We start from the raw sequence: 24,990 nt of genomic DNA, 5'->3' as shown, positions 1-24,990 counted from the left end.
ATTTTGTTTGGAATGAGAAAAGACCCCATATTGCCAAGGAAAGGTTGAAAAGGAAAAACCAAGATTGAGCATCATGTTGCCTGGTTTCAAGCTATATTACAAAGCTGTGATCACTAAGACACCATGAAAGTGGCACAACAACAGACACATAGATCAATGGAACAGAATAGACAGTCCTGATATGGATCCTCAACTCATGGTCAACTAATCTTTGATAAAGCAGGAAAAAAAAATATCCAGGGGAAAAAAGACAGTCTCTTCAATAAATGGTGGTGGGGAAATAGGACAACTATGTATAGAAGAATGAAACTTGACCATTCTTTTATACCATGCACAAAGATAAACTCAATGTGAGACAGGAATCCATCAAAATCCTGGAGAACATAGGCAGTAACCTCTTCAACATCAACCACAGCAACTTCTTTCAAGACATGTCTCCAAAGGCAAAGGAAACAAAAGCGAAAATGAACTTTTGGAATTACATCATGGTAAAAACCTTCTGCACAGCAAAGGAAACAGTCAACAAAACAATAAGGCAACCCACGGATACGAGAAGATATTTGCAAATGATGCTATAGACAAAGAGCTGATATCCAAAATCTGTAAAGATCTCCTCAAACTCAGCACCCAGAAAACAGATAATCAGGTCAAAAAATGGACAGAAGACATGAACAGCCACTTCTCCAAAGAAGACATACAAATGGCAAACAGACACATGAAAAAATGCTCATGACCATTAGCCATCAGGGAAACTCAAATCAAAACCACTTTGAGATACTGTATTATGCAAGTTAGAATGGCCAAAATTATCAGGACAGGAAACAACAAGTGTTGGAGAGGATGTGGAGAATGGGGAACACTCATACGCTGTTGTTGAGGATGCAAGTTAGTGCAGCCACTTTGGAAAACAGTATGGAGATTCCTCAAGAAATTAAAAACAGAGATACCATATAACCCTGCAATTGCACTACTGGGTATTTCCCCTAAAGATACAGATGTAATGAAAAGAAGGGTCATTTGTATGCCAATGTGCATAGCAGCAATGATCACAATTGCCAAACTGTGGAAAGAGCCAAGATGCCCTCAACAGATGAATAGATAAAGAAGATATGATCCATATATTGAACTGTAATATTACCCAGTCATCAGAAAGGATGAATACCCAACTTTTGTATCAACATGGACAGGACTTAAGGAGATGATGCTGAGTGAAATAAACCAAACAGAGAAAGTCAATTATCATATGATTTCACTTACTTATGGAGCACAAAGAATAACAGGGAGAATATTAGGAGAAGGAAAGGAAATGACAATTGGGGTAAATTGGAGGGGGAGATGAATCATGAGAGACTGTGGATGCTTAGAAAGAAATTGAGGGTTTTGGAGGGGAGTGGGTGATGGGTGAGCCAGATGATGGGTATTACGGAGCAAACATATTGCATAGAGCAGTGAGTGTGGTGCACAAACAATGAATCTTGGAACACTGAAAAAATTTAAAAAATATATATTAAAAAATAAAGTGAGGATATTGCTCTGAAAAAAATTTTTGAAGTTTTTATTTATTTATTTGTTTAAATAAATTAAATTTATTATTTAAGAGAGAGCGAGAGAGAGACAGTGAGAGAAAGCATGAAAGGGAGTAGGATCAGAGGGAGAAGCTGACTCCCTGCTGAGTCGGGAGCCTCATGTGGGACTTGATCCTGGGACTTCAGGATCATTACCTGACCCAAAGGCAGTTGTTTAGCCAACACAGTCACCCAGGTGCCCCTCTCTGAACATTTCTTATGTGCAAGGTTGCTAGGTGCTTTCACATGTATTGTTTCATTTAATCCATACAATTTAAGTAGAAAATATATCACTGTGACAATAATATTTTGGATGATGAAACCGATGTGAGAAAGGCTAAGTGAGTTTGTCTTTCTTTTTTTCCTCTGTGTGTTCCATAGACCATACTGCTTTTTAAAGATGTATTATTTATTTTGAGAAAGAGAGAACACGGGGAGAAGAGGTAGACAGAAAGAAACTCAAGCAGGCTCTGGAATGAGCATGGAGCCCGACGGCGGTCTTGATCTCAAGAGCCTGAGATCATGACCTGAGCTAAATGAGAAGTCAGATGCTCAACTGACTGAGATATCCGGATGCCTTCAAAGCCCACGCTATTTGAATTCTATTGGGAAATAGCAGGTCATTTATGCCATCATTAAAGAAAACAACATTAGAGAAAATATTATATTTACTTGTTTTTATTAATACTTGACAGAAAAGGGTCACCTAGGTGGCTCAGTGGGTTAAAGCCTTTGCCATAGGCTTAGGTCATGATCCCAGGGTCCTGGGATTGAGCCCCACATCAGGCTCTCTGCTAAGCAGGGAGCCTGCTTCCCTTGCTCTCTGTCTCTGCCTGTCTCTCTGCCTACTTGTTATCTCCGTCTGTCAAATAAATAAATAAAATCTTTAAAAAAAAATACTTGACAGAAAAGGTAGGGTTTTCCCTTTGAACAAAGTGTCCTGTGTGGTTATATTCATTTTTATGTGCACATACCTTTGTTTACTGAAGGAAAAAGAATCTCTTGAACAACTTTTCTTCCATTACTTTCGTCGTTGACAATACATTTGTGTTCTTTATCCATTGATGCTCCAGTCACGGTCAGCCAGCTGAATTTCATGTATGTGTCCTTAGTCTTCATTGTGTCTCCCTGCTGGGATTTCAGAATTGTTTTGTCATCCTTTTCTTGCCAATCTACCTTGATAACATCAGGGAAAAAATCCTCAAGAAAACAAAGATATGTTCCAGCCTTATTAGATGAGTTTTTTGTTTTAACAAGATGAGCACTTGTTTTAATTTTTTACATCTTCCTTATAGTACAAATAGTATTTTACTGATTATAATAGAAAGACACTATTTTTTCTCAACCATATATTTTGGGTTTTAATTTAAAAAGCATGTTATATAAAGGAAGATTTATTTTTCAAAGTACTTGGTATTCCCATAATTCTTGCCCCTACTCAATACATTAAAAAAATCTAATTTTCATCTTATGAAGTTTGGTTTTTGTTAGGAATACTTCTGATTCATGATAGTAAAGAACTTGATAATCCAATAATGAGCTTAGGAAAATCTAGATGGTAAGACATTCTGCCTACCTCCTGTCACTTTTCCTTATCCAGAGTCTTGAAGTTTGATTCTTTTCAGGATAGAAGGTATTTTGAACTTCCATAACTTTTTCAATGTGGTAGTTAACTGCACATTAAGTAACATTCTTCATTTTATATGGTTTGTGCCTATATTTTACAGAATTATATTACATATTTTTTTTCAATTTTCCTTTTTTAAGGATTTTATTTATTTATTTTAAAGAGAGAGAGAGGTGGGGGAAGGTAGAACAAGAAGGAGCGTGGGAATCCTGAGTAGGCTCCACACTCAGCCTGGAGTCCAATATAGAGCTCAGGGCTCAATTCCACTACCATGAGATTATGACCAGATACTTAATTAAAGAGCCACCCATGTGCCCCTCACAATTGTTTCTTAAACTTATTAAGAGTGTTTTTTATGGCCACAATCATTTCGTTGATTACAAAATAGAAACCGGTTTAAAAAAAAATAAATATTTTCTGGGACGCCTGGGTGGCTCAGTTGGTTAAGCAGCTGCCTTCGGCTCAGGTCATGATCCCAGCATCCTGGAATCGAGTCCCACATCGGGATCCTTGCTCAGCAGGGAGCCTGCTTCTCCCTCTGCCTCTGCCTGCCATTCTGTCTGCCTGTGCTTGCTCTCTCCCCCTCTCTCTCTGATAAATAAATAAAATCTTAAAAAATAATAATAATTTTTCTAATACATTTATATTATTTATAATCAGAAAACTTTTCAGATAAATTGCATGAGTTTACATATTTGATGAATTAACCAAATGCAAAGAAACTTTCAATTGTGTATGGGACTTTGAATCTGCATATCAATATTAATTAGAAATTCCTCTATTTTATTGTTCTCATTTTTATTAAAAATACTTAAGGCTATTTCTCATGTAAATACGAATTTCAATTGGTGACATTTCTAAGTATATCTAAAAGAAGTAAAAAAAAAAGTAATAACTGTATTTCTAAATATATTCCTAAGTATTTTCTAAATAAAATTTAAAAATTTTAATTGTTTTTCTACTGAATACCAGTATGAAGCCCAAACTTTTTGGTGTTGGACATGATAGCATAAGATAAAGGATTAAGGTTTATGTAGCTACAACTTAAAATTTTTTTAAAAATCCCAAATTTGAATATCATTTTTATGCCAAGTGAGGGAAAAGTCCATTAAACAAATACCTCTAAATTCAGGTTTTTTGTATTATCAGTGGGCAGTAAAATAATTTTCCACTAGCGTGGTTAGAAGTAGAGCCAAATGCTCTGGAGAATTTCTGCTCTGTCAATATGATTGGTTACAAAACACTCTCCATACTGGATACAATTCTCCATACTGGAAGCAATTCTCCCTCTAGGTTTAAAATGGGGCAACATCTATGCAACACCTGTTATGTGTTATGTGCCAAGTACCTTATTTACAGTCTCTCATTTAATTTTCATATGCCCCTGCTCATACATCCTGTTATCTCATCTTTTGGATTAGGAAGCTGAGACCAGAAAATAATCACTCAAGATTGCAAAAGCAACAAGTGGTGGAACTGAAGCTCAAGTCAGTCTGAGTCCAAAGATCAGATGCTCTGACAACACCTTTTCACCATCCGATAAGACATTGTGTCAACTCACACAAGTTATCTGATCAACTTTGTTCTTGAGTCAAATTCTTTCAAGACAATTACACATGTTCTGCATGAGCACTTCATGCAAATCCACTTGGACACAAGGTCAGATGTTTTAACAGTGTTTGCACAATGTAGTCTATGCCGACCTTTACCAGAAGGATTGGTATAAAAATCTCTCCTAAGATTTCCACATCTAAACATGCTACAAAAATGAGACATTATAATTATAATTATCATTACCATAATTATTAGCAATTTGTTTGTGATTATTGTTACTCCGACATGACATCTTATTCTCATGGGGCCAAACTTTCCCTTATTAATGGGAATGCAGTATTTGGGGATAACAATTGGACCTATGTCATGTTGGATTGCTAGATTGTCACCTGCCTGACCAGGTCTCCTGAAGGTCACCATCTGTGAATGACATTAAATGTCATGATGTCCATGACATCATGCAGTAGGAGCATGAAATGCGTTTGTTAAAGATCATTTCTTCCATTTTGTAAAATGCATGTGGAAGGAAATGCCCAGTCTTTCACTTCGCATTCTTCCTAAAGGACTTATGCATTGAAGCCTTTTTTCTCATTTTGTGGTGGGGAAAACAACATGTGTGAAAATTTGGTGTGCTTCATTTTTTAATAAAAAGTATGTACTCATACATGTTTCTCCTACCTTTGAACATAAAATTGTACCCTACGCTTTGTACTAGATAACCACGGGCCTTTTTTCTTCTATTTCCCTTAGCGCTTTTGGTCTTCTATTTTTATATCATTGCCTAACTGTACTTGCATATTTTATTTTAGGCTTTCTCAAATAGATTTTGGAGATAGGCAGTATAAGTAAATGAGAAATAGTTTTTACATTAGAGCCTGTTTCTGTTTCTGTCCCGGAGCTTGATAATTTAGTGACGTCTACCTTGAAGTTGACATGAAAAATGGGAGACACTACATCAAAAACTAATGATGTACTGTATGGTGACTAACATAATAATTTAAAAAAAGAATAATGGGAGAAGATGTTTGCAAATCCCACTCTGTGATATAAATATAAAACATTCAGAATTCAAACACACCGAAGTGCCAGAGAATAGGAGGAAGATTTTATCCCCCAAATTATGCCTCATAAAACAGAAGTTGCCTTATGTTTCAGTTTGGGTGACTTCTCATTTTAAAAATGATCTTCTAATACTCTACTTTGATTAAACAATGCACTTGGATAAGATATCAACCTGAAATAAACTCAATTAAAACAGTTTAGAGGTAGTACCAGTAAGAAAAAATAATAAGTTTCATATGAATTTGGTAAACATTACCTGGGACTATAGTCTCTATACAATATAATATATAAAGTGCTTGCATTGTACATATACAAAATGACTGATTAAATGAAAACATGCTTATATTTTCTAAGTGGATAAATGTCTCTTTCTTTTTTTTTTTAAGATTTTATTTATTTATTTGACAGAGAGAGATCACAGTAGACAAAGAGGCAGGCAGAGAGAGAGAGAGGGAAGCAGACTCCCTGCCGAGCAGAGAGCCCGATGCGGGACTTGATCCCAGGACCCTGAGATCATGACCTGAGCCGAAGGCAGCGGCTTAACCCACTGAGCCACCCAGGCGCCCATAAATGTCTCTTTCAATTAAATATCCAATGCTCTCATCATAAAGGTATCCCCAAACTTACATTTCGACCCTAAGATGACTCAGAAATTTGTTCTAATGTATACATTTTAGATGCATGTGAAGAATCTGAACACAATTTTTATAGAAATTTAAGGCAAAAAAAGCAGTATTCTCAGCTGATATTTGTAATAATACAGTTTTAATTCATAGGCATAATCCAATGAAGATATAAACTATTAAAAGTTAATAGTTGATGGATACTTGAGTGACTCCGTCTGTTAAGTGTCTGCCTTTGACCAGCATCATAATCCCAAAGTCCTTGGATAGAGAACTTTGCTTGGGATCCCTGATCATTGGGAGTCTGCTTCTCCTTTTCTGTCTGCTCTCCTCCCAGCTCCTGTGTGCTCTCTCTCTTTCTGTCTCTCTCTCATGTGTCCATGCTCTGTCTCTCAAATAAATAAAAAATAAAACATTTTATTCAAAAGGTGAATATTTGATTTTTATGTACATTAGTGTAATTTTGTATATTCAGTTATAAAACCTCTCCCTTGTTTACATCCAGACATTTCCACTGGAAACGGAGAGATCAGCTTAGGTTGAGGCTAACAATATATGAGGTATTGCTTACTACATTCTGCTTATTTTTAGAAACATGCAACAATGAGTCTTAAAATTGAAAGTATTCTGCAAATACTGACCAATTGTTCTAAAATGACCTGTAGACTAGATCAAAATTAACACATTTTTCTATACTCCTGATTTAAGAAGAACTCCACTGGATGATAATTGGAATTTGTAGGACTGACTTTTTAATGATGGATCATGTCCCAACTTATACAATAGATATTTTCATATTTAATTTCATTTAGTTCCACAACATCTACTTGAGATGGTGGCTACATTGACAGACTGAATGGACAGAAATATAACAAATGTTAAGAGAATACGTGTCATTACATCTTCAATATTTAATTTTTTTTTCTCTTTTCCAATTTTTCCCTAATGGGCATGTATTATTTTTATAATTTTAAGAAAGTGATAACCAATGAATCTAAATTTATTTGCTGAAGAATGATTATATAGAAAGTGGTAGATCCTGACTCACAGTCCACATTTTTCTCTGCACCACAATCTCCCCAAAAAAAGAGTTTTTAGGACCTTCCAAATTACCTCTGTGTCACTATTATTTAATTAGATTGTAAATTTATATTGCAGTCAACTAGGAAAAAAACAGGACTAGAATGTTGCTTTTCAATTTGTGAATTCAAATGTGCCTATGCGGACAACACAAAAAAATGCCAGAATATATCATTCCTTTCATTTTCCCAAAGTTTCACTAGCCCTATGAAAATTCTTTGAAAACACTTAATCAACTAGATCCTGTAGGGTAGAAACATCTGTGTGAGATGTTCTCCCTCATCAGGCAAAATTTTACCTCTAAGTCTAATGAAGGATGAAAAAATTAACTAGGCTGAATTTGGAAAAACCAAACCTAGCTTATGACATTCTTGGATATGTTTGTGCAGTTAAATATGTCAATACTTGATATGAATTGACTTGAGACAAAAATGCAAGTTTATCAATTATTGTTCATTCCTTTCCTTTGGTTATTTTTTGAATCTAATAAATAAGATACACAAATTTCTTTACAAATCTGTCAACACAGAAATCCCTAAGGGTTAACGGCTCTACCACTTAGGAACTCCAGATGCTCTAGCTAGCTAGCTCCTTGTTAATGTCCTCCAAGCTAGATCAGGTAGCAACTACCTCCAAGACTGGGACAAAGTCAACAACCTCTCCTAGTAATCCACTGCTATTTATGAAGAAATTTGGACCAATCCTAGAACTCTGAGGCAGCACCAACACCTACCCTGCCTGCCACCCCCAACCTCCATAACCTACCTCCTTTCCCTACCTTATAGGGAGGAATTTAAAAATATCTTACCTGTAACCCTAAGCAATGTGCCAGGACCAAACACTTTCATGGCTGACCAGATACCCCAGGTACACTGTCTGAAAAGCTTTTACAGAAAACTTCCTGTGTGACTCCTTTCAAATGTGCCCATATTCTTTCAATATTTTTATAAATATATATAAATAGACACTGCTAACATTGAACAAAGATAAATATCAAGCAAAATCACATTAGATATGAGCATAGTCAAGAATGGATGACCTGACCCCTCTTCTGCCTGGACAGCTTGCGTCTGTCTTTTCCATCTCAATCACACACATTGGAGAGTCTGATTTTACCGTTAGTCACCATGTTCCTGAAACTTCCAAATCTTTTTTCTTAAAAGGTTTTCATGTATCATATCAGTTCTTTTCCTAGAGTGTAATTTATAGTTACTATTTCTATGATTTTAACAGGGATAAAGATAGAAATAATATTTAAAAATAAATGTTTAAAAATTAAATATTTTTAAGTTAATATTTAAAAATTCAATATATCAGTGTTTAATATTCTATAGGTATATATATACTTTTTATCTCTACACACTGAGGAGTGGTTATCTGGCTTTATTATAAATTAAATACTTCCCAGCATTCAGTCCTCACTGATGCGAGAACAGATGAGTTATTAAAGAGTGAGAAATATTAACCCATTTATTGCTGAAAGACTGTTCCTTAGAACTTCAGATTACCCCCAAGAAGTTTCAGGATATTGATTTAAAACCCTGAGCTACTCATCAGAAGATCTTAATTCAGTTTGGTCTTTCTGCTGTTGTCCCAGCAGGAGTGCAAATGCAGCTCTGAGTTCTGCAGCTTAGTCCTGAATACAGTACAACTGCTCCTGTTCTTCTGCCAGCTTTCACAGTCCCAGCAGATTTGATGCCCATACAGAAACTTTGAAAGGAATGGTGTCAAAAGGACTTGTCCCTTTATAAAAATACCCTAAGCATCACATTGTGAGAATTTAATAAATGCATACTCAACATGACCTACTTGATGTGTTGGGAAGAAGAAAAACAATTTTAGTGCCATGATTAGAAACAGAAGCATTGTTTTCTGCATGAAGAGTCACACAATTTTTGAGCATCACTATTACACATTCAACTGCAAAGTCTATTTAAAAGGTCAGATGACAAAAGACTATATTCAGAATACACTTACGGCTTAATGTTTCTCATAGCATATAATGGTTAGACCATGCAGTAAAGAGCAGACAAGTATCTTTGCCATAGTAACTAGTCATGTGAATGTAGGCAAATAACTGAACTCTCTAAGCCTCAGTTTCCCATCAGTGAAATTGGAATGAGAAGATCCTATGTATAATGCTGTTAAGGATTGAGATAAGCCACAGAAACAAGGCTGTATGGTGTCTGACTCTCACTAAATATTAGTTAATAGTATTATTGTCTTTAATTGAATGGTTTGGGGCCCCTTGATCAAAATTTCCACCAGAAATGTAGATTTTATAAATGATAAGTATTTATTATATAAATTAAGAAAGCAAAGGAACTCCTGAATCCAACATTTTATGTGTCTGGCAATCACAAGACAAAATACATGGGGCTCCATCAAGTTGCAATCTAGAATACTTATCCACTAGGCTACAAGCTTTTTGAGTGTTGCCACTGTGTCTTGTGCACCCTTTTATCTCTGGAGTCAAGCATAAAAACTGTCTTCAATAAATGAACAAACAAGGATGTAAAACCATGCTGACAGCTTCTTTTCATGGACTCTGGAGGTGAAATGGTTTTCTGAGCTCACAAATTCCATTAAAGTGGACCATCTCTAAGCAGTATCACAAGAGCCACAAGAGCCACAAGAGCACGGATATTGACTAAACTCAGCCTATCCACTAAGAAACCAGAGTAATAACATTATGTTGATTTATTGATGTTCTATAATTATCTGCTATAAGAGTTAACTTTTGCACTGCTCTTGAAGAGGAGATCAAAACCAATCATATAGGCTTTGCAGATTATTAGATAAAAGAACACTATTCATTAAGAAAGGAGCACTATTAAGACTATAGGTACTTCATCAAAGAGTGTCTCACTTAAAAGGGCATCTACAGGGATGCCTGGGTGGCTCAGTTGGTTAAGCAGCTGTCTTCGGCTCAGGTCATGATCCCAGCATCCTGGGATCGAGTCCCACATCGAGCTCCTTGCTCGGCAGGAAGCCTGCTTCTCCCTCTGCCTCTGCCTTCCACTCTGTCTGCCTGTGCGCTCTCTCTCTCTCTCTCTCTCTCTGACAAATAAATAAATAAAATCTTAAAAAAAAAAAGGCCACCTACATAAAAAACATCTTGAATAAATAACTTACACAAATATGTCACAGGCAAGGTCTCAGAAATATTTTAATTTCAAGCTGCATCTATAGTTTTGTGTGTATATTTTCTACAAGTAGAATTTCAATATGCTTGCAAGCAAGGAAGTAAATAAACCATTCACAAAGTAGTTTTATTTCCATATATATAGTGACAAATTTTGTTGCTATATATGGAAACATTTTTTAGCTGCAAAATCCCTGTCTAAATGCTAATTGATTCTAGATTTTTTTAACAAAAATTTTTTTTTAGTTACTCATCAGGAGATTTTTTTAGTTACTCATCCACAGATTTCTTGATCCAGCCAGGTTAACGGTTACCACACTGATTAGAGCTTCTACAGAAATGTAAGACTTCCCCTGAGGTTCATGTCAGGGTCAGCAGGTAGAAACCTTGTACTGACAGTGTGGTCTTTTGAGGACATTAAAAGTTCTTGAATATAGGCTTCATGGCATCTGATATTTTATAAGTTTTCCTCAGATTGATTAATCTAAATGTCTGCTTTGATGGAGGCAACAATCATGGAAAATGCTGATAGAAAATAGAAATGACAAAAGCAAATAAAAAGAAAGAGAAAGGAAGGGAGGGAGGGAGAAGGAAGAGAGAGAGACAGAGAGAGAAAGAAAGAAAGAAGGAAAAGGAGGGAGAGGGGGAAGGAGAAAGAAAGCGAAACAATGAAATAAAGAAAGAACAAGAAAGAAAGAAAGAAAGAAAGAAAGAAAGAAAGAAAGAAAGAAAGAAAGAAAGAAAGAAAGAAAGAAAGAAAGAAAGAGAAAAAGATAGATACATAGGTCAGGACCAAGTGGTGAACTTGGTCTAAATGACTTTGCTAAATTACCAGAAACCGTGTTCAGAGAATTAAGAGGTTTTGATTTCCAGGTGTTCCAGTGTGTGAAACTGCTCAGAGATGCATCAAAGGAAACCTCTTCTGTTCTCACAAACACCAGCCTAGTGTGTCAGCAGTTCAGGATTATATTACTGAAGGGGACAGGCTTCACTAACTGAAAAAGCTAACATGTCAACAGAAATATACTTGAGAAATGTGGGCGATGGTCTCCATTTTTTAGTAAGCCACTTTTACCATTCAGCAACACAAAGCTTTACCAGGGAAAGCAAAAGGAGAAAATACTTCTGTGATGATAATATTTTCCTGGAACAAAAGGAAAAAATTGTAGAATTCTATCTCCCACAGAAAAATAGATTCCTTATTAAAACTCAAATTGGAAAACAAACCCTCTGTTACATTGAAAAGAAGCAGCCTTTTGGAGGCTATTCTCTGATCTTTGGAAATACACCTGTGACCCTGCCTCTGTGGATAACTAGCTCTGGACAAGGCATTTGCCCTACCTGTTTTCCCACATGCCATCTGCTGTGTGAGCATTAACCTACATATGTACAAAAGGCCCTTCCTGTTCTAACAGCTTATGAAGCTGTGATTAAGAGCCAGAAAGGGTCTGCTGTGATATATTGACCCTGTGCTACACCTGCTCTGTATGCAACCTTCTTCAGTCCCCAACAATCCCTTGACAAAGACTAAGTAACTTCCCTGGACTGTGTCAGTTAAGTGGCTGAGTAAGAATTCAAAGAAGTTATTCCCATCATTCATTCATTCATTCATTGTATAACATTGTACACACTGGGAGGGCTTCCTTCCCAGGAAACTTCTTATAGATGGAGAAACAGAAAAAATTCACATGTCTAAAAGCCAACCTAGTCCCCACAGAGGTAAGGATAAAGATAAAGTGACTTTGGGTCACTTGGGCTTGAGTTACGTGGTCAGAAGTAGGCTGGATTTGAAGTTCGTTGTTGCTATGTGATGAGGGTTGAAATTTCTTCTTGTCAGAGTTCAGACACCTAAAAGTCCTCTAGTTGCATTTTGTCTTTGTCTCTTTGCCTGTCTTAGAGTCCTCTCCTTGTTTTGCTCCCCAGAAAGGGTCTGTTTCTCGAAGCTTTCTGAGCTCTGTCCCCCTGTGACTTTTGCCCAAGGTTTGCTAATGTGGTAGTGAAAGGTCAGGGAAGCGACATTCTCTGATATTTTTACTAAGTCCCAATTTTAAGCAGATATGGTTAGACTTGTAGGGAAGGAGGGCACTGTGTTTTGTAGGCTTCTTGCTGCTCTGCCCTTCTCAATGAGTTAATACTTAACGAGTATTTTTTATGGTTGAAGTTTTATTCTAGATGTCCTTCACCTTGTCCATCCTCGCAGCAATTACATGATATGGATGCTTGTAGTCTTCGTTCCATGGAACAGGACAGCGAGGGTCAGAGGAGTGACAACTGAATCAAGGAAATTCACAAAGCTGCTAAGTAGGACATGTGGTTAAATATCATCCTTGAAGAAACAGAGAAAAAGACAAAGATGATGATAAAAATTCCCTTGAGCATCTCACCAGGATCAAAAACTCTCTCCATTATGGTCTCTGGATTTCTCGATTTCTTCTTTGCAGATACATAGACATAAATATTATTTTGTGGGCTACAAATTCTTTCATGAGTGACAGGTGCAATATACACAGTTTTGCATTCTTCTTCTCACAGTTCATTTCATATTCTGTGCAACTTAACATGTCACTGAAGAATTTTTACATGTCACGTAGGAACTGCCTGAATCTGTGCAGATTTCTTAATCTCTTTCTGCCTCAAAAATCCTCATCTGAGGGCACCTGGGTGGCTCAGTGGGTTAAACCGCTGCCTTCGGCTCTGGTCATGATCTCAGGGTCCTGGGATTGAGTCCCGGATCGGGCTCTCTGCTCAGCGGGGAGCCTGCTTCCCTCTCACTCTCTCTGCCTGCCTCTCTGTCTAATTGTGATCTCTGTCAAGTAAACAAATCTTTTTTTTTTTTTAAGATTTTTATTTATTTATTTATTTGATAGAGATCACAAGTAGGCAGAAGGCAGGCAGAGAGAGAGGGGGAAGCAGGCTCCCCGCTGAGCAGAGAGCCCGATGCGGGGCTCGATTCCAGGACCCTGAAATCATGACCCGAGCCGAAGGCAGAGGCTTAAACCACTGAGCCACCCAGGCGCCCCAAGTAAACAAATCTTTGAAAAAAAAAATCCTCATCTGAAAATAGATGTGATAGCAATCCTATCACAGAACTTAGTGTACATTAAATAACTGAGAGCCTTTCAGTCTAATAACTGGTAGTCTAGGTTCTGAAATACAGTAAACTTTTGATAATAATTACATATGTTTTCTACTATTATCATTCCACAAATTCAATATCCTCATACTGTCAACCATTATTATTTACACAAAATTTTCAAGTGAAAAATCTTTGGTGATCCCTTTGAAGTACTATCCTTGAAAATCAGTCACATATTATTAGTACTTTATGTTTATGCATTTATTTTTCCATATTCCTGTTTTCCTCCATCTTTTCTTCAGCAAAGCTTTTTAGCTTGCCTTTTATGATTTCCATATGGTTTTCTCTAAATGTATGCATGTCTTAAAACTTGCAATAGTTCTGCCTAAAACTTGTGTGTGGCTCTGTCACATGCCATGTGGAGTTGATGTGAACTCTGGCTTGAGTCCTGCCTGAGGAGAAAAGAGAGGAAGAAGCCAGGATGGCTGAGATTTCCTCCTGAGGCAGCTGTTCTATTTTCCCTCTTTTCCAATAAATACCATTTCTGAAGTGATCCATACTGGGTAGTTGAATGTTGTGGAGGTGGAGGACCAGAAGGCCAATGGTCTGCAACTAAGAAGACTGACTCTTCTTATGCAGGAAGCTTCATCCTGGGAATGAAAAGGACTAGGATACCGAAGGAAGGCACTCATGGTCACTCTGGAGAGAGGTCCCCTGGTCCACCATGGCTGCTAGGCATTTCCTTACAGTCCCTGTGTCTGTATTTATGTTTATGTCTGCATGCATCTGTGTGTGTGTGTGTGTGTGCATGCGTGAGTGTGCACATGTATTTGCATCGCTCTCTGTCCTGTGTGTTTGTGCATGTGTGTGTCTCTGTGTATGTGTTGTATGAAGAGGTAGCAGTTGTGTGAATGTCTCTAATTGGGGGAGACCACACCTTCTAGCTGACTATAGCTTAAGGAAGGCTGAGAAACAGTATCTGACTTTTTTCCTTCCTATACTATGAACAAACTCTTTCTTTCACTCAGATTCATAAGGTGTGGTATTTCCTGGACATAGACGAGGGTTTCAGATGCTAGGAGCCTAGAAGGGAGATAAATGGTCATTTCAGACACATTCATGGAAAAATGTGTTTTCTCATCTTGAATTATTTCAAACATGGATGTAAACGAAGACAGAATTTATCTTTTGTTTATTATTTTAAACATTTTCACAAACAGAGATTTAATTTTCTTTATTTTTCATAACTTTAATAGCTTTCGATATTGAAGGCATTTTCCCCATGATAGGTGAACACATTGGTTCCGTTTTCTCATTTAATCTTCATAAAGCCTACTAAGTGGGTGATTTTATTATTGGTTCCATATTTCATATGAGAAAATGGAGGCTTTGGTCACACCAGTTATTTTATCAAAGGTCTGAAATGAGTAAGGGCAGAGCAATAATCTGTACCAGAGGATCTATATCTAGAACCCACAATCTTAAATAAGATATTCTATTTCTTCTATATGTACTTTTAATATATAATATATTATATACCACTATGTAATAAGAATATACATGTATATGTACATAGGTATGTATGTATTTACAGAGGGGTCTATATGTTTCTCTCAATGTACCAGAATGTGTGCTTAGGATTCATTACAGGAAACACTCTCAATGTTCTTCCTCAATAATGCTTCCTGGGATTCACTGATTCACAGATTAATTCAGCAAGTGTGTATTGAGGCTGCACTAGAGACAAGGCTTGCACAGACCCTGGGAAGGTCACAGACACAGAGAAAAAGGTCCTACTTGGGAGCACTTGTATCCCAGAAGCACTGGTCTTCATCTTCCTTCATTTGGCACCACACCTGGATCTCATTGTCATGTCTATGACCTAAGTCTTTGCCCTCTCTCCATTTCAAGCCCCTTCTCAGACCACCTGAACCACAGATATTCCCTGGAAATCTCAGGAAAAGAACTGGTATGTCCTGACTCTTAAGCACTTTTCAGCAACTCCAGGCAGAAGCTCTCCACAGTAGGCAATCAGGTCAATGGGAAGTTGTAGCAGAAAGCCTGGCATCCTGAAGGCACAGCTGGTGACTCTCTGTTTCTTTTCCCCTTGATTCTAGAACTGGGGTACCTGTCAGGGAGCACAGGGTCGGGGCTGAGGCTGAGACTGACACTGGGGCTAAGTTGTCCTGTAGAAATAATGAGAGTCCAGAATTGAAGAGAGGTTCCTAGGGCTGACTGTTGGGCTCCTCTAATACTTTGTACATTTGCATGTGGCTTCATCTACTGTGTTCTCTGGACTGTATGCAAAGAATTTCAGTAGAGGGGACAGGATGTCTCAGTGCTACCTATTCCTTGTTCTCATCATATTGTCTCTAAGCATGTGTCTTAAGAGACCAAATAAATCTGACACATCAGATACCCAAAGCCTGATACATTTTTTTTTTTGTACCAATAAATCACTTTTTTTTTTTTGGTAGGTACAGCGTTGAGTAATTATCTTTTTTTTCTACTGTGGATATAGATATAGATATTTCTGGTTGTATCATTTTGGCTACTAACTGGAAAGAGAGAGAGTGAGACAGATATAGACACATATATGTACATAGAGACAGATATGGAGACAGACACTGACAGATATGCAGACACAGGTATGTCTAGAATAGATAGAAATATTGCAAATGGGTGTCAAGGAAGACTTTTCTAAATTAATTGTCCCAATTATTTCATGGTAAGGAGTAGAGACAGATGTAAAATTTAAAAGAAGTACCAGTGATAATACTGAGTCCTCCTTTAGGGTGTATGCTTAGTTCTTGGATTTCTCATCTCTTAATCTCAAAGCAGTTACTGGGGAGGGAGCATCTCCTCCACAGAAGACAACTGGAGATGCTCCAGCTGATCTACTCTGACTCCACAGTCCAGGACCCATGGGGTCTATCAAACACTGACTTTTGTTGTTGTTGCTGTTTTACTGTATTGCTCATGATGGTCATTTTTTTCTCAAGGCTTTAAATTGTAAAATTTGGTTCCTAGATTCAAACAATAGTATTTTAATTGGTTCTTTGACAATACTTTTTTGTAAATTAGTTTATTTTTAGAGTCAGAAAGCTTCACAGATTAAGGTTTTTATAATGCTGTATCTTGTCTACATAGTTCTATGTAGTTACTACCTTCTGAACAGTCTCTGTAGTACATATGTTTCCTTTTTTCAGAAAATAAAACGGGCCACATCCTTTGCAGAATTATTAGAAAAAGGCACTTTTGCTCCAGGTTGACACAGCCCTGCTCAGGGTATAGAGGAGGGTGGCCATGGGATGGGTTTTGACCCCCATCGTGCCCCCTCACTTAGGCATATATGAGCAGGGCACACTGGTAACACCAAACAGAGGCTGCAACTCCGGGATCCTTACAAGGAAAGAAGTGTCATTATTGTTGATAACATATACATGTCATTTCTTCCTCATTCTGATTTTGGAGGGAGGTGCTAACCTTACCAATTGAAAATAGTTTCCTCTGGTTTGGAACAGCTTCTTTCAAGTTAGGACAATCTCCTTTTGCACATTGCTCGTTGTTTCTGTTTCTCTGTCCATCCCCTGCTCATTCTCATGATGACATCACTATGCACGGGGAGAGACTTCCTTCTTCCAGTCTTCCTCCCACCCTCTTCCAGCCCTTTTCCCTGCCGGTCTTTGGGATCGGTCTCTTCATCAGAACCTTCTTGTGCAACAACCACCCCTGAACCCACCACCACTGACTCACATCATGCCATGAGATGTAGAGTTGCCACCCTGCAGCTTCTGTTCTTATTGAAGCATCAGTACTTTCTGCCATGATATATGAACATTTGTAGGATTATCATGGTTATCATGAGATTTCCTCCAGAGACTGACCATCAAACATATTATCTGGCAGCTAAATGGGTGGAATTGCATTTTGTTCATTGCCAGCACCTTCAGAATGAGCTTTTCACAACTACTGAAAATCTCTGAACAGCTTACTTCTCTCTGAGATAATCATACCATTTCACAAAATAGTCTATAACTAGGAATGCAAGTAAATGGGAAATTATGTCAAACCAGACACTTAGGACAGGGTTAGTGACATTTGTGGGGGGTACATTGATATCCATCAGAGTCCCTTTTCTCTTTCCTCTGATACTGAGGCATTACACAGCAAGACGTGTATAAACTGCTTAATATAATGCCTACCTAGTATATAAGGAATTTTCAGTAAAAAATAGCTATTATTAACATCTTATCTGGAACATTATATTTATTAAATTTCATAAAGAGCTTAACTCTTTTTCTTTGAATGAACAAAGGAAAGAATCAAAGAAATCTATTGACCTATGGATTATAAATACTAATTCTACTACTACCAGAATAAAGCTAGATTTTTGGTAACTGTTTGGTAACTTCAACTTTAAAGTTAAAAAAAAATCAGGGACGCCTGGGTGGCTCAGTTGGTTGGACGACTGCCTTCGGCTCAGGTCATGATCCTGGAGTCCCGGGATGGAGTCCCGCATTGGATTCCCAGCTCCATGGGGAGTCTGCTTTGCTCTCTGACCTTCTCCTCGTTCATGCTCTCTCTCACTGTCTCTCTCTCAAGTAAATAAATAAAACCTTTAAAAAAAATAGTTAAAAAAAATCAAAGGGACAGAACTCACAGTAGGTAGGGATGATCAGTTTGTGATCAAACATTTAAATGTTAACTCATACATGACACAAAGTTATATGAAGGAAGGACAGAAAAGATACATCAATTATAACCAATGTGAGATTTTTGTTGACATTATAAAAGTGGCAGGCATTTCTCTACTTTCTTTTTGTAAGAGTTAGGATTGGTTCACTAGTGTACACTTGTTTATTGTATTAAAGAACATCAAGAACACTGAATTGAATTCATCATAATACTGGTTCATAAAGCCCTGTAATCATTTATTGACACAGAGATAGAGATCTCTTTATTTTTTTTGCTACTTAGGTGGTGATGACTTATGTAATAACTCCACAAATACCTCAGAATCCCTCATTTAACTGAAAAACAAAAGCATTAAAAATAATCTATACGTTCCTCTTTATTAAGCTGGTCAACTAGAAAAGCACAACATTTAATGATAATTTCTCAATACTTGTTCAGTTTCCTGTTTTCTTACTGAGAGAATAGGGCACATCCTGTTCTGTTAAAGATGGGACTTTGGTGACTTTGTGGAAGGTGAAATGAAAGGAACCATATAAAATCTCCCAACTCTGCAATTTGTTTTACTTATTTTGGGGCAAATATAACCCAGTTATTTGACTACTACTTGATTATTATTCTTTTGCTCCTCCACGTAGACAGTGGTCCTCTCCTTACCTTGCCCTGGGCATTACGAGGTGGACCTTCAGGGACTGCACAGATGGTTTTCCTTATTCTCTGGTAGGAGAATAACAGGTGTGGTCACAGAAGCTGGGAAGGGGGAAGGGAAGAGTCTCTGGCTGACCATCCTTTCCTCAGGGACCCCATGTGTCAGGGACAGGAGGCTGCCCCAGGAGCAACTCTGAGAGCAGACTCTTCCGGGCAATCTCAGTGTCTTACAGCCCTGGAAGTCCTTCCAACTTGTGGTTTCAAAATTAGAAAAATATAAAATTGTCATCACACTAAAGCAGCAAGATTATTCTTAAAACAAAATGGTAATAAGAGGAATCGACTTCAGAACTTCAGCCAAAGCTTCCCGTCTGCCTGCTTTTCCCACAGGATCTGAGGCTGCCAGTGCTCGCGGTCTGCAGGGAACAGCAAGTTCAGACTGACTCCATGTGCCTGGCAGCTTTCCAGATCTGCTGACCTCGGGAATGCCCAGCCATGGAGCTCAGCCTGAGAGCCCGGTTCCCTCCACAGCCCACAATGTCATCTGATCAATGATGTGCTGAGGGGGGACGTACTTCTAAGTTCAGAGCTATCAAATGGGACACTTGGGAGAGTCTGAATGATACCTCCTAACCCTGGGAGGATTTACTGCACTGACAAGGATAGAATGACGGCTCCAGTCCACGCCCTGCCACCTGAGGATGTGTGTCCTTGGTAAAATACCTGTAAATGGGAATAATAAAGCTCACTTTCCAGACACCATCCACCATGGGCCCAGGATTGGGCCGAGTTGGTTGCTTTGTAAATCAATATTATCAGCCAGTCTGAAGTACGATGTGATTCTTATAAACACTTGTTTTTTATAATAACACACCAACATAGTTATAACAACCACATCTGGCAGAGCAGCTCATTGAAATCTTAAAATATTTCATCTCTGCAGTCACATAAGTAATGGATCCTTGATTTAAACACAAGTCTAACAAATGCAAAACCTGTCACAGCATCCATTCTATAGATGTAGAGTTCTCTCTCTATATATATATGTATACACATACACAGAGACAGAGAGAGTTATGTTTAAGCTCTAAAGATTAACAGTAAGTAAGGTCATGAGAAAGATTTTAGAGAGGTTGCAGAACTGAGCAATATCTCTCACATGTCAAGGGAGCAAAGACCAGAAGCTGTTCTTGAAGAGCAGTCATACCGGTAACAGTGCTAGACCTCAGAACACAGTAGAAATTCTGCTAGCACTGATGCATTAGTAGTTGCTTGCCTTTTAGAGAGACTATTTTTTTTTAAGTTTGTTAACAGTAATCATTGATTCATTAAATAATGTCAAATACACTTTATTGAATGCCATACATGGCACATATGGATTCCTTCCTTGCAAGTCTAAAGTAGGTGTAATTCATCCCATTCTGAAGATGACAGAGTCTTCAGGAGGTTGAGTAGCCCCACTAAGAAGAGCTCACCCAGAACTTCAAGTCAGCCAGGTTAATAGGTTAATGAAGCACATGCGCTGTGTAATCTCCTTGGATGTTTTTCACTCAGATATAAATTTATGTTCTGAGTTGTTGCTTTGAATGTAAATTGTGATATAACCTAATAGGTTAGATAGGTTTCTTATTTGTTTTAAATAATGTGCTTCCCTCTTAAGAACTGCATTGTTTTCTTATTACTTACACTGACTTCTACCACCCCCTCCTGGCCATTGCAGGTACGTCCTGCACCTGATCATCTTCAGTATTGCTCACCGGGTCAGTGAAGTCTCTTACAGCAAACAGTCACTTAGGAGTGGAAGGGCCCAGAAATACAAAGCAGGAAAACTCTTTTTTTCCAACTGTGTACTTAGTGTGAGTGGTAGTTTTCAGTGAGTGGCTCATCCTTGCAATGCCCCATTTCGCTAGCCTCAAATGAGAAAATAGACTGATAGGCTTGGTGTCATACGTACCTGTAAAAACTACAGAGATTTGCCTGTGAATATGCATATTTGCATTCATATACAGGGAAGAGCTTTCCTGTCAATCCATGTCTGTCCATCAGTCTATCCCCCCAGTTCATTGCCCCTCGGTGCTGCTCTTGGTGCCCCTGGTTGCAGACACTGCATTAATTCATCCATCGACAGTGACAGACATTCGTGCTGCTGCCCAGACTGGCTGTCAGCAGCAAGGCTGTCCCTGACAGCTCAGGGGCTCTGTACACTGGGAGTCCCCTGGCCCTCATGCTGTCAGTCAGTCTACTGTTGACATGACTCTGGCCAGGTGTCATGTTATTGGGAATCTTAGCTGGGGGATGGAGGGTCAAAGTCCTGTGGGATGATTTCTGGGCTCCCCAACAAATAAGGGAGCCTGACCTCTCCATTTCAGTGGTCCCTTCTGTGGGGAGACTGCCTTTCCAAGCTGGACCTTGTAGGTGACAAAGTTAGCTTGCCAACATAATAGCCTGCTGGACCCTGGGAGGAGGGAGAGCACCAACATCCAGGGAGGGATGGAGCACCACGGAGAAGCCCACATTGGCCTGGGGCATTTTCAAGGGCTGGAGACAGAGGACAGAGTGATGTGGGCAGGAATCCAGCCTGGAAGAGCTTTTCCAGGCATTAGGAGCTTCTGGCTCAGACACGTGTCTTTTGGCCACAGGTGCCTTCCCAATGTCAAATGTCTAATTCAGATGATGCTGGATTATGTGACTGTCAGCTGACAACAGATGTGACCAGTGCCTTTTACTCCCCAAGTGATCCTGTCACAGGTCCAGCTTCCCACATGTTCTGTACCATCACCGTCTATAATGGTGAAGCCTCGTTTTCCAGTGTGAGTTCCTGGAGACTGCAATTCTCTCTCCTGGTCACGACTGTCCTTCCAGCTTTTCTCTCAGGAGCTTTCGGCTTTTTTCCCCCATCATTTAATTCCATATTCAGGGGGGTGTGTTGGCTCTCAGGTCTCCATCCTTCATCCAACCCAGCAGAAACCCAGAACAGATGGAAAACAGGATGAGGAGAGAACATGGCTCCTCTCTCCAGCTGTCAGGCCAGGCTTCCCAAAAAACAGTGTGAGCCCTGGGGGGAAAGGACATTCCAACACCTAAAACATCCAGCACTTCTCTGTCCTATGACCCCAGTCCTAGGACACTTCACCCTCTGTGCATCTTCAAAGCCCTGTTCCTCAAGGACAGAGAGAGGGAAACCAGGCAGGCTGAGCTGAGGCAGCAACTGTAAGAGTCAGTGACTCTCCAGAGTCTCTCGTGGCTTCCATAGAGCAGGCAGTGGCTTTGTGGAGCCACCATTAGCACAGGTGGTGCCTGGAGGTGACGAGTGGTAGGTGAGGGAGGAACATAAAGGGAGGAGGGAGAGAGCCAGCCAGACAAATGCTCAGTCACCTCAGGCCTCCCCCATCCTCCTGTGAGGAGTGGAGGGATTCTTAGTGCTGTGGGATCCTAAGCCCTGCCGGACTGTTATCATCACCAGTGGGCTTTGAGACACCTGGACGTAGACTAGGAAGCCCCATGATGGACTGAGCTGCCTGGTGCATTACTGGGCTGCAATTCTGCTCGCATGATGGCCTGAGTGGAAGCCCAGGGGCCACCCCCGCCTTCTTGCTCTGACATGATCAAGGCTCAATGCAGAGACCCAGGCCGTTTCCACAGATGCTGTTGTTATGCTCTGTCAGCATCTGGCTCAGTTTGCCCTGCTTAATAGGAAAAGAAGGTCTCACATCCTAGAGAATCTTCAGCGTGGTTAAAACCTCAAGTTACATTGAAGGAAAATTACCTTGTAAATGCTTTTACTTTGGGTCATCTCATCTATAGAGCAGAAATCTACAAACACAGAATTATTATTGAAGAGTGATTGTAAATCACCAGACTCAGATCAAGGTAAATCTTCTATTCTGCACTCTCTGTTCTTCTGTGAAAACCTGTTCGGGAGCAGCGGCAGAGAGAACTAACGGAAGTTGCTTCTGTAATCGTGTGCAAACATCAAATTGAGCTTGGTTGTAAACATATCAACTATTAATGTGACTGAGGCTTGAATGCTTTTGTGATTCAACCAAATTTAAGGGAACAAATACAGCAGAACACAGGATGAATGAAACAAGATACAACAGCCTGTATTTTCATGGTCTATAGTGCAGTAGGCCAGGTGCTTCCTCCAGCATCTCCCAGTGTCACCCCCCCTGGGGCCGTGAGGCTTACTGTGATGGTCACTCTCATCCTGTGCCAGTGTGCTGAGCTCCCACATCCAGCTTCCTCCTCCTTTTATCCTCTTGTAATTCTTTCCTTTTGGGCAGGGACCGTTTTATTGAATAAGTATTTCTTCACCATCTGAATAACATTTTATACATTTATAAAAGGAATCCCATTTATTATGTTTCGCAATTGACATTTCTGTAAAAAAAATAATGCATTCTTTAGGCCATTTGTCTGACTTAACCTGGTTTTTTGATTTGCTTTGGTTTTGTTGATGTTGATTTCTGCAGGGAGGAAGGTATGCCCCAGGGAAAGATGCTATAAATAGGTGTCAATCACATGACTAACAGGCAAGTCTTTAAACTAGAAGGAATCTCTCCTTCTAGAGCTCTTTCACAGTGTATTAACAAAATGCTTTTTAGTCAAGAGATTTCAAAATACCACTTTTTGTTGAGTTCTTTTTCTCTTCTTACATCTGAAGCAGATAAAATATGTGATTATCATTTTGTTTCCATCCATCACTCAAAAACTCAGCCCTCCCTCCCCTTCCGTACTTCCCTCTACTCCTCAACACACAGCAGGCATTGAGGATAAGAAATTAGTGAGATGAGGTCTTTCTATGGGACGTGGTGAGACCCAGAGTGTAAAATAAATGTAACCGAGGGTCAAAGACTCTGCAATGTGTGATCTGCATCTCAGAAGACAGAGCAGAGCAGGGGAAGGGTCTTGATGCTCTCTTATTCCCTGTCATCCCCTCACCTGACCATTCTCCAGGACCCCCTGTGTGAGGCGGAAGCGCTGTCCTCCAGGTTGCCCATGACAGAGACCAGAGCCTCCCTGGGGAGCTGCCCTTTCTCAGGCCCCCATCCCACTGGTCACCTGCCATTTCCATCCTCTGTGTTCCTGCCTCCTGTGTCTCCTGCTTTGTACCACGTCCTGTTTCCTCCACCTTCCATCCAGCTCTTCCTGCTGTGGTTCCTGCACCAGCTCCTGTCTCCCTGCCTCAGTCAGCCTCTCCCTGCCCCACCAGAGCGCCATAGGACATAGAACCCTGCATTGTTCCACGGGATCCACAATCCATTGTAGGAGGTGAAAGTCTCATCCGCCTGTTTCAGTGATGAGCAGATTGAGGCACAGGGAAGGGAATAATTTGTGCAAGGCCATACAAGAGCGAGAGGTGGAGCTAGGATTTGAACTCCGGCTCAGTGCTAGAGTCCACACTCACAACTAATCCATGTGGGGGCTCTCAGTATTTATGGAAATGCAGCACTGATTCCATCTCCTCCTGCCTGAAATCCTTCAGTGGCAGAAAGGATAAAGGAAGTGATGGGTCCTTGGTCTGGCAGCAAGCACCATTTTCACCAACCTAACCCAGCTGTCCAACCTCCCAGTACTGTCTCCTTGTGTTGTCTTTTTAGCTTTCCTAAAAATGTTACACACCCTCACCCATCAGGCCACCATGCAGTTTGTTTTTCACACCTTTCCTCTGCAATCCTACTCTCCACTGCCAGGAGAGAAGGCTTCTCCCACCCCATCCCCACCTTCTGGCTGCTGGGAGGGTTTTCTCTGCATTTCCTTAGGAACTCTCCCCCAGCCCTGTCATGTGTGCCGACTGCACTGCCCTCAGCACTGACCTGGCCTGTTTCCACCACTGGGATAGTAAACTGGGTTAGAGACTGCGTTATGTTATTCCCAGCATTGAGCTCAGTAAGTAATGAAACACACACACACAC

At 39.6% G+C, this 24,990-nt stretch overlaps 1 gene segment (V, D, J or C); it reads right to left on the bottom strand.

Annotated features, from left to right (window-relative positions):
• LOC123394826 overlaps positions 1–24,990 on the bottom strand; it is a 111,613-nt gene that overhangs the window by 13,721 nt on the left and 72,902 nt on the right. The window contains 1 exon segment of the C gene segment in view: positions 2,540–2,792. Coding sequence covers positions 2,540–2,792 — 253 coding nt within the window.

This window comes from Mustela putorius, unplaced genomic scaffold (genome assembly GCF_011764305.1).
Source record: "Mustela putorius furo isolate JIRA1106 unplaced genomic scaffold, ASM1176430v1.1 tig00003845_pilon_pilon_pilon, whole genome shotgun sequence".
In the NCBI taxonomy this organism is placed as follows: domain Eukaryota; kingdom Metazoa; phylum Chordata; class Mammalia; order Carnivora; family Mustelidae; genus Mustela; species Mustela putorius.
This window is presented reverse-complemented; position numbering and strand designations above follow the sequence as displayed.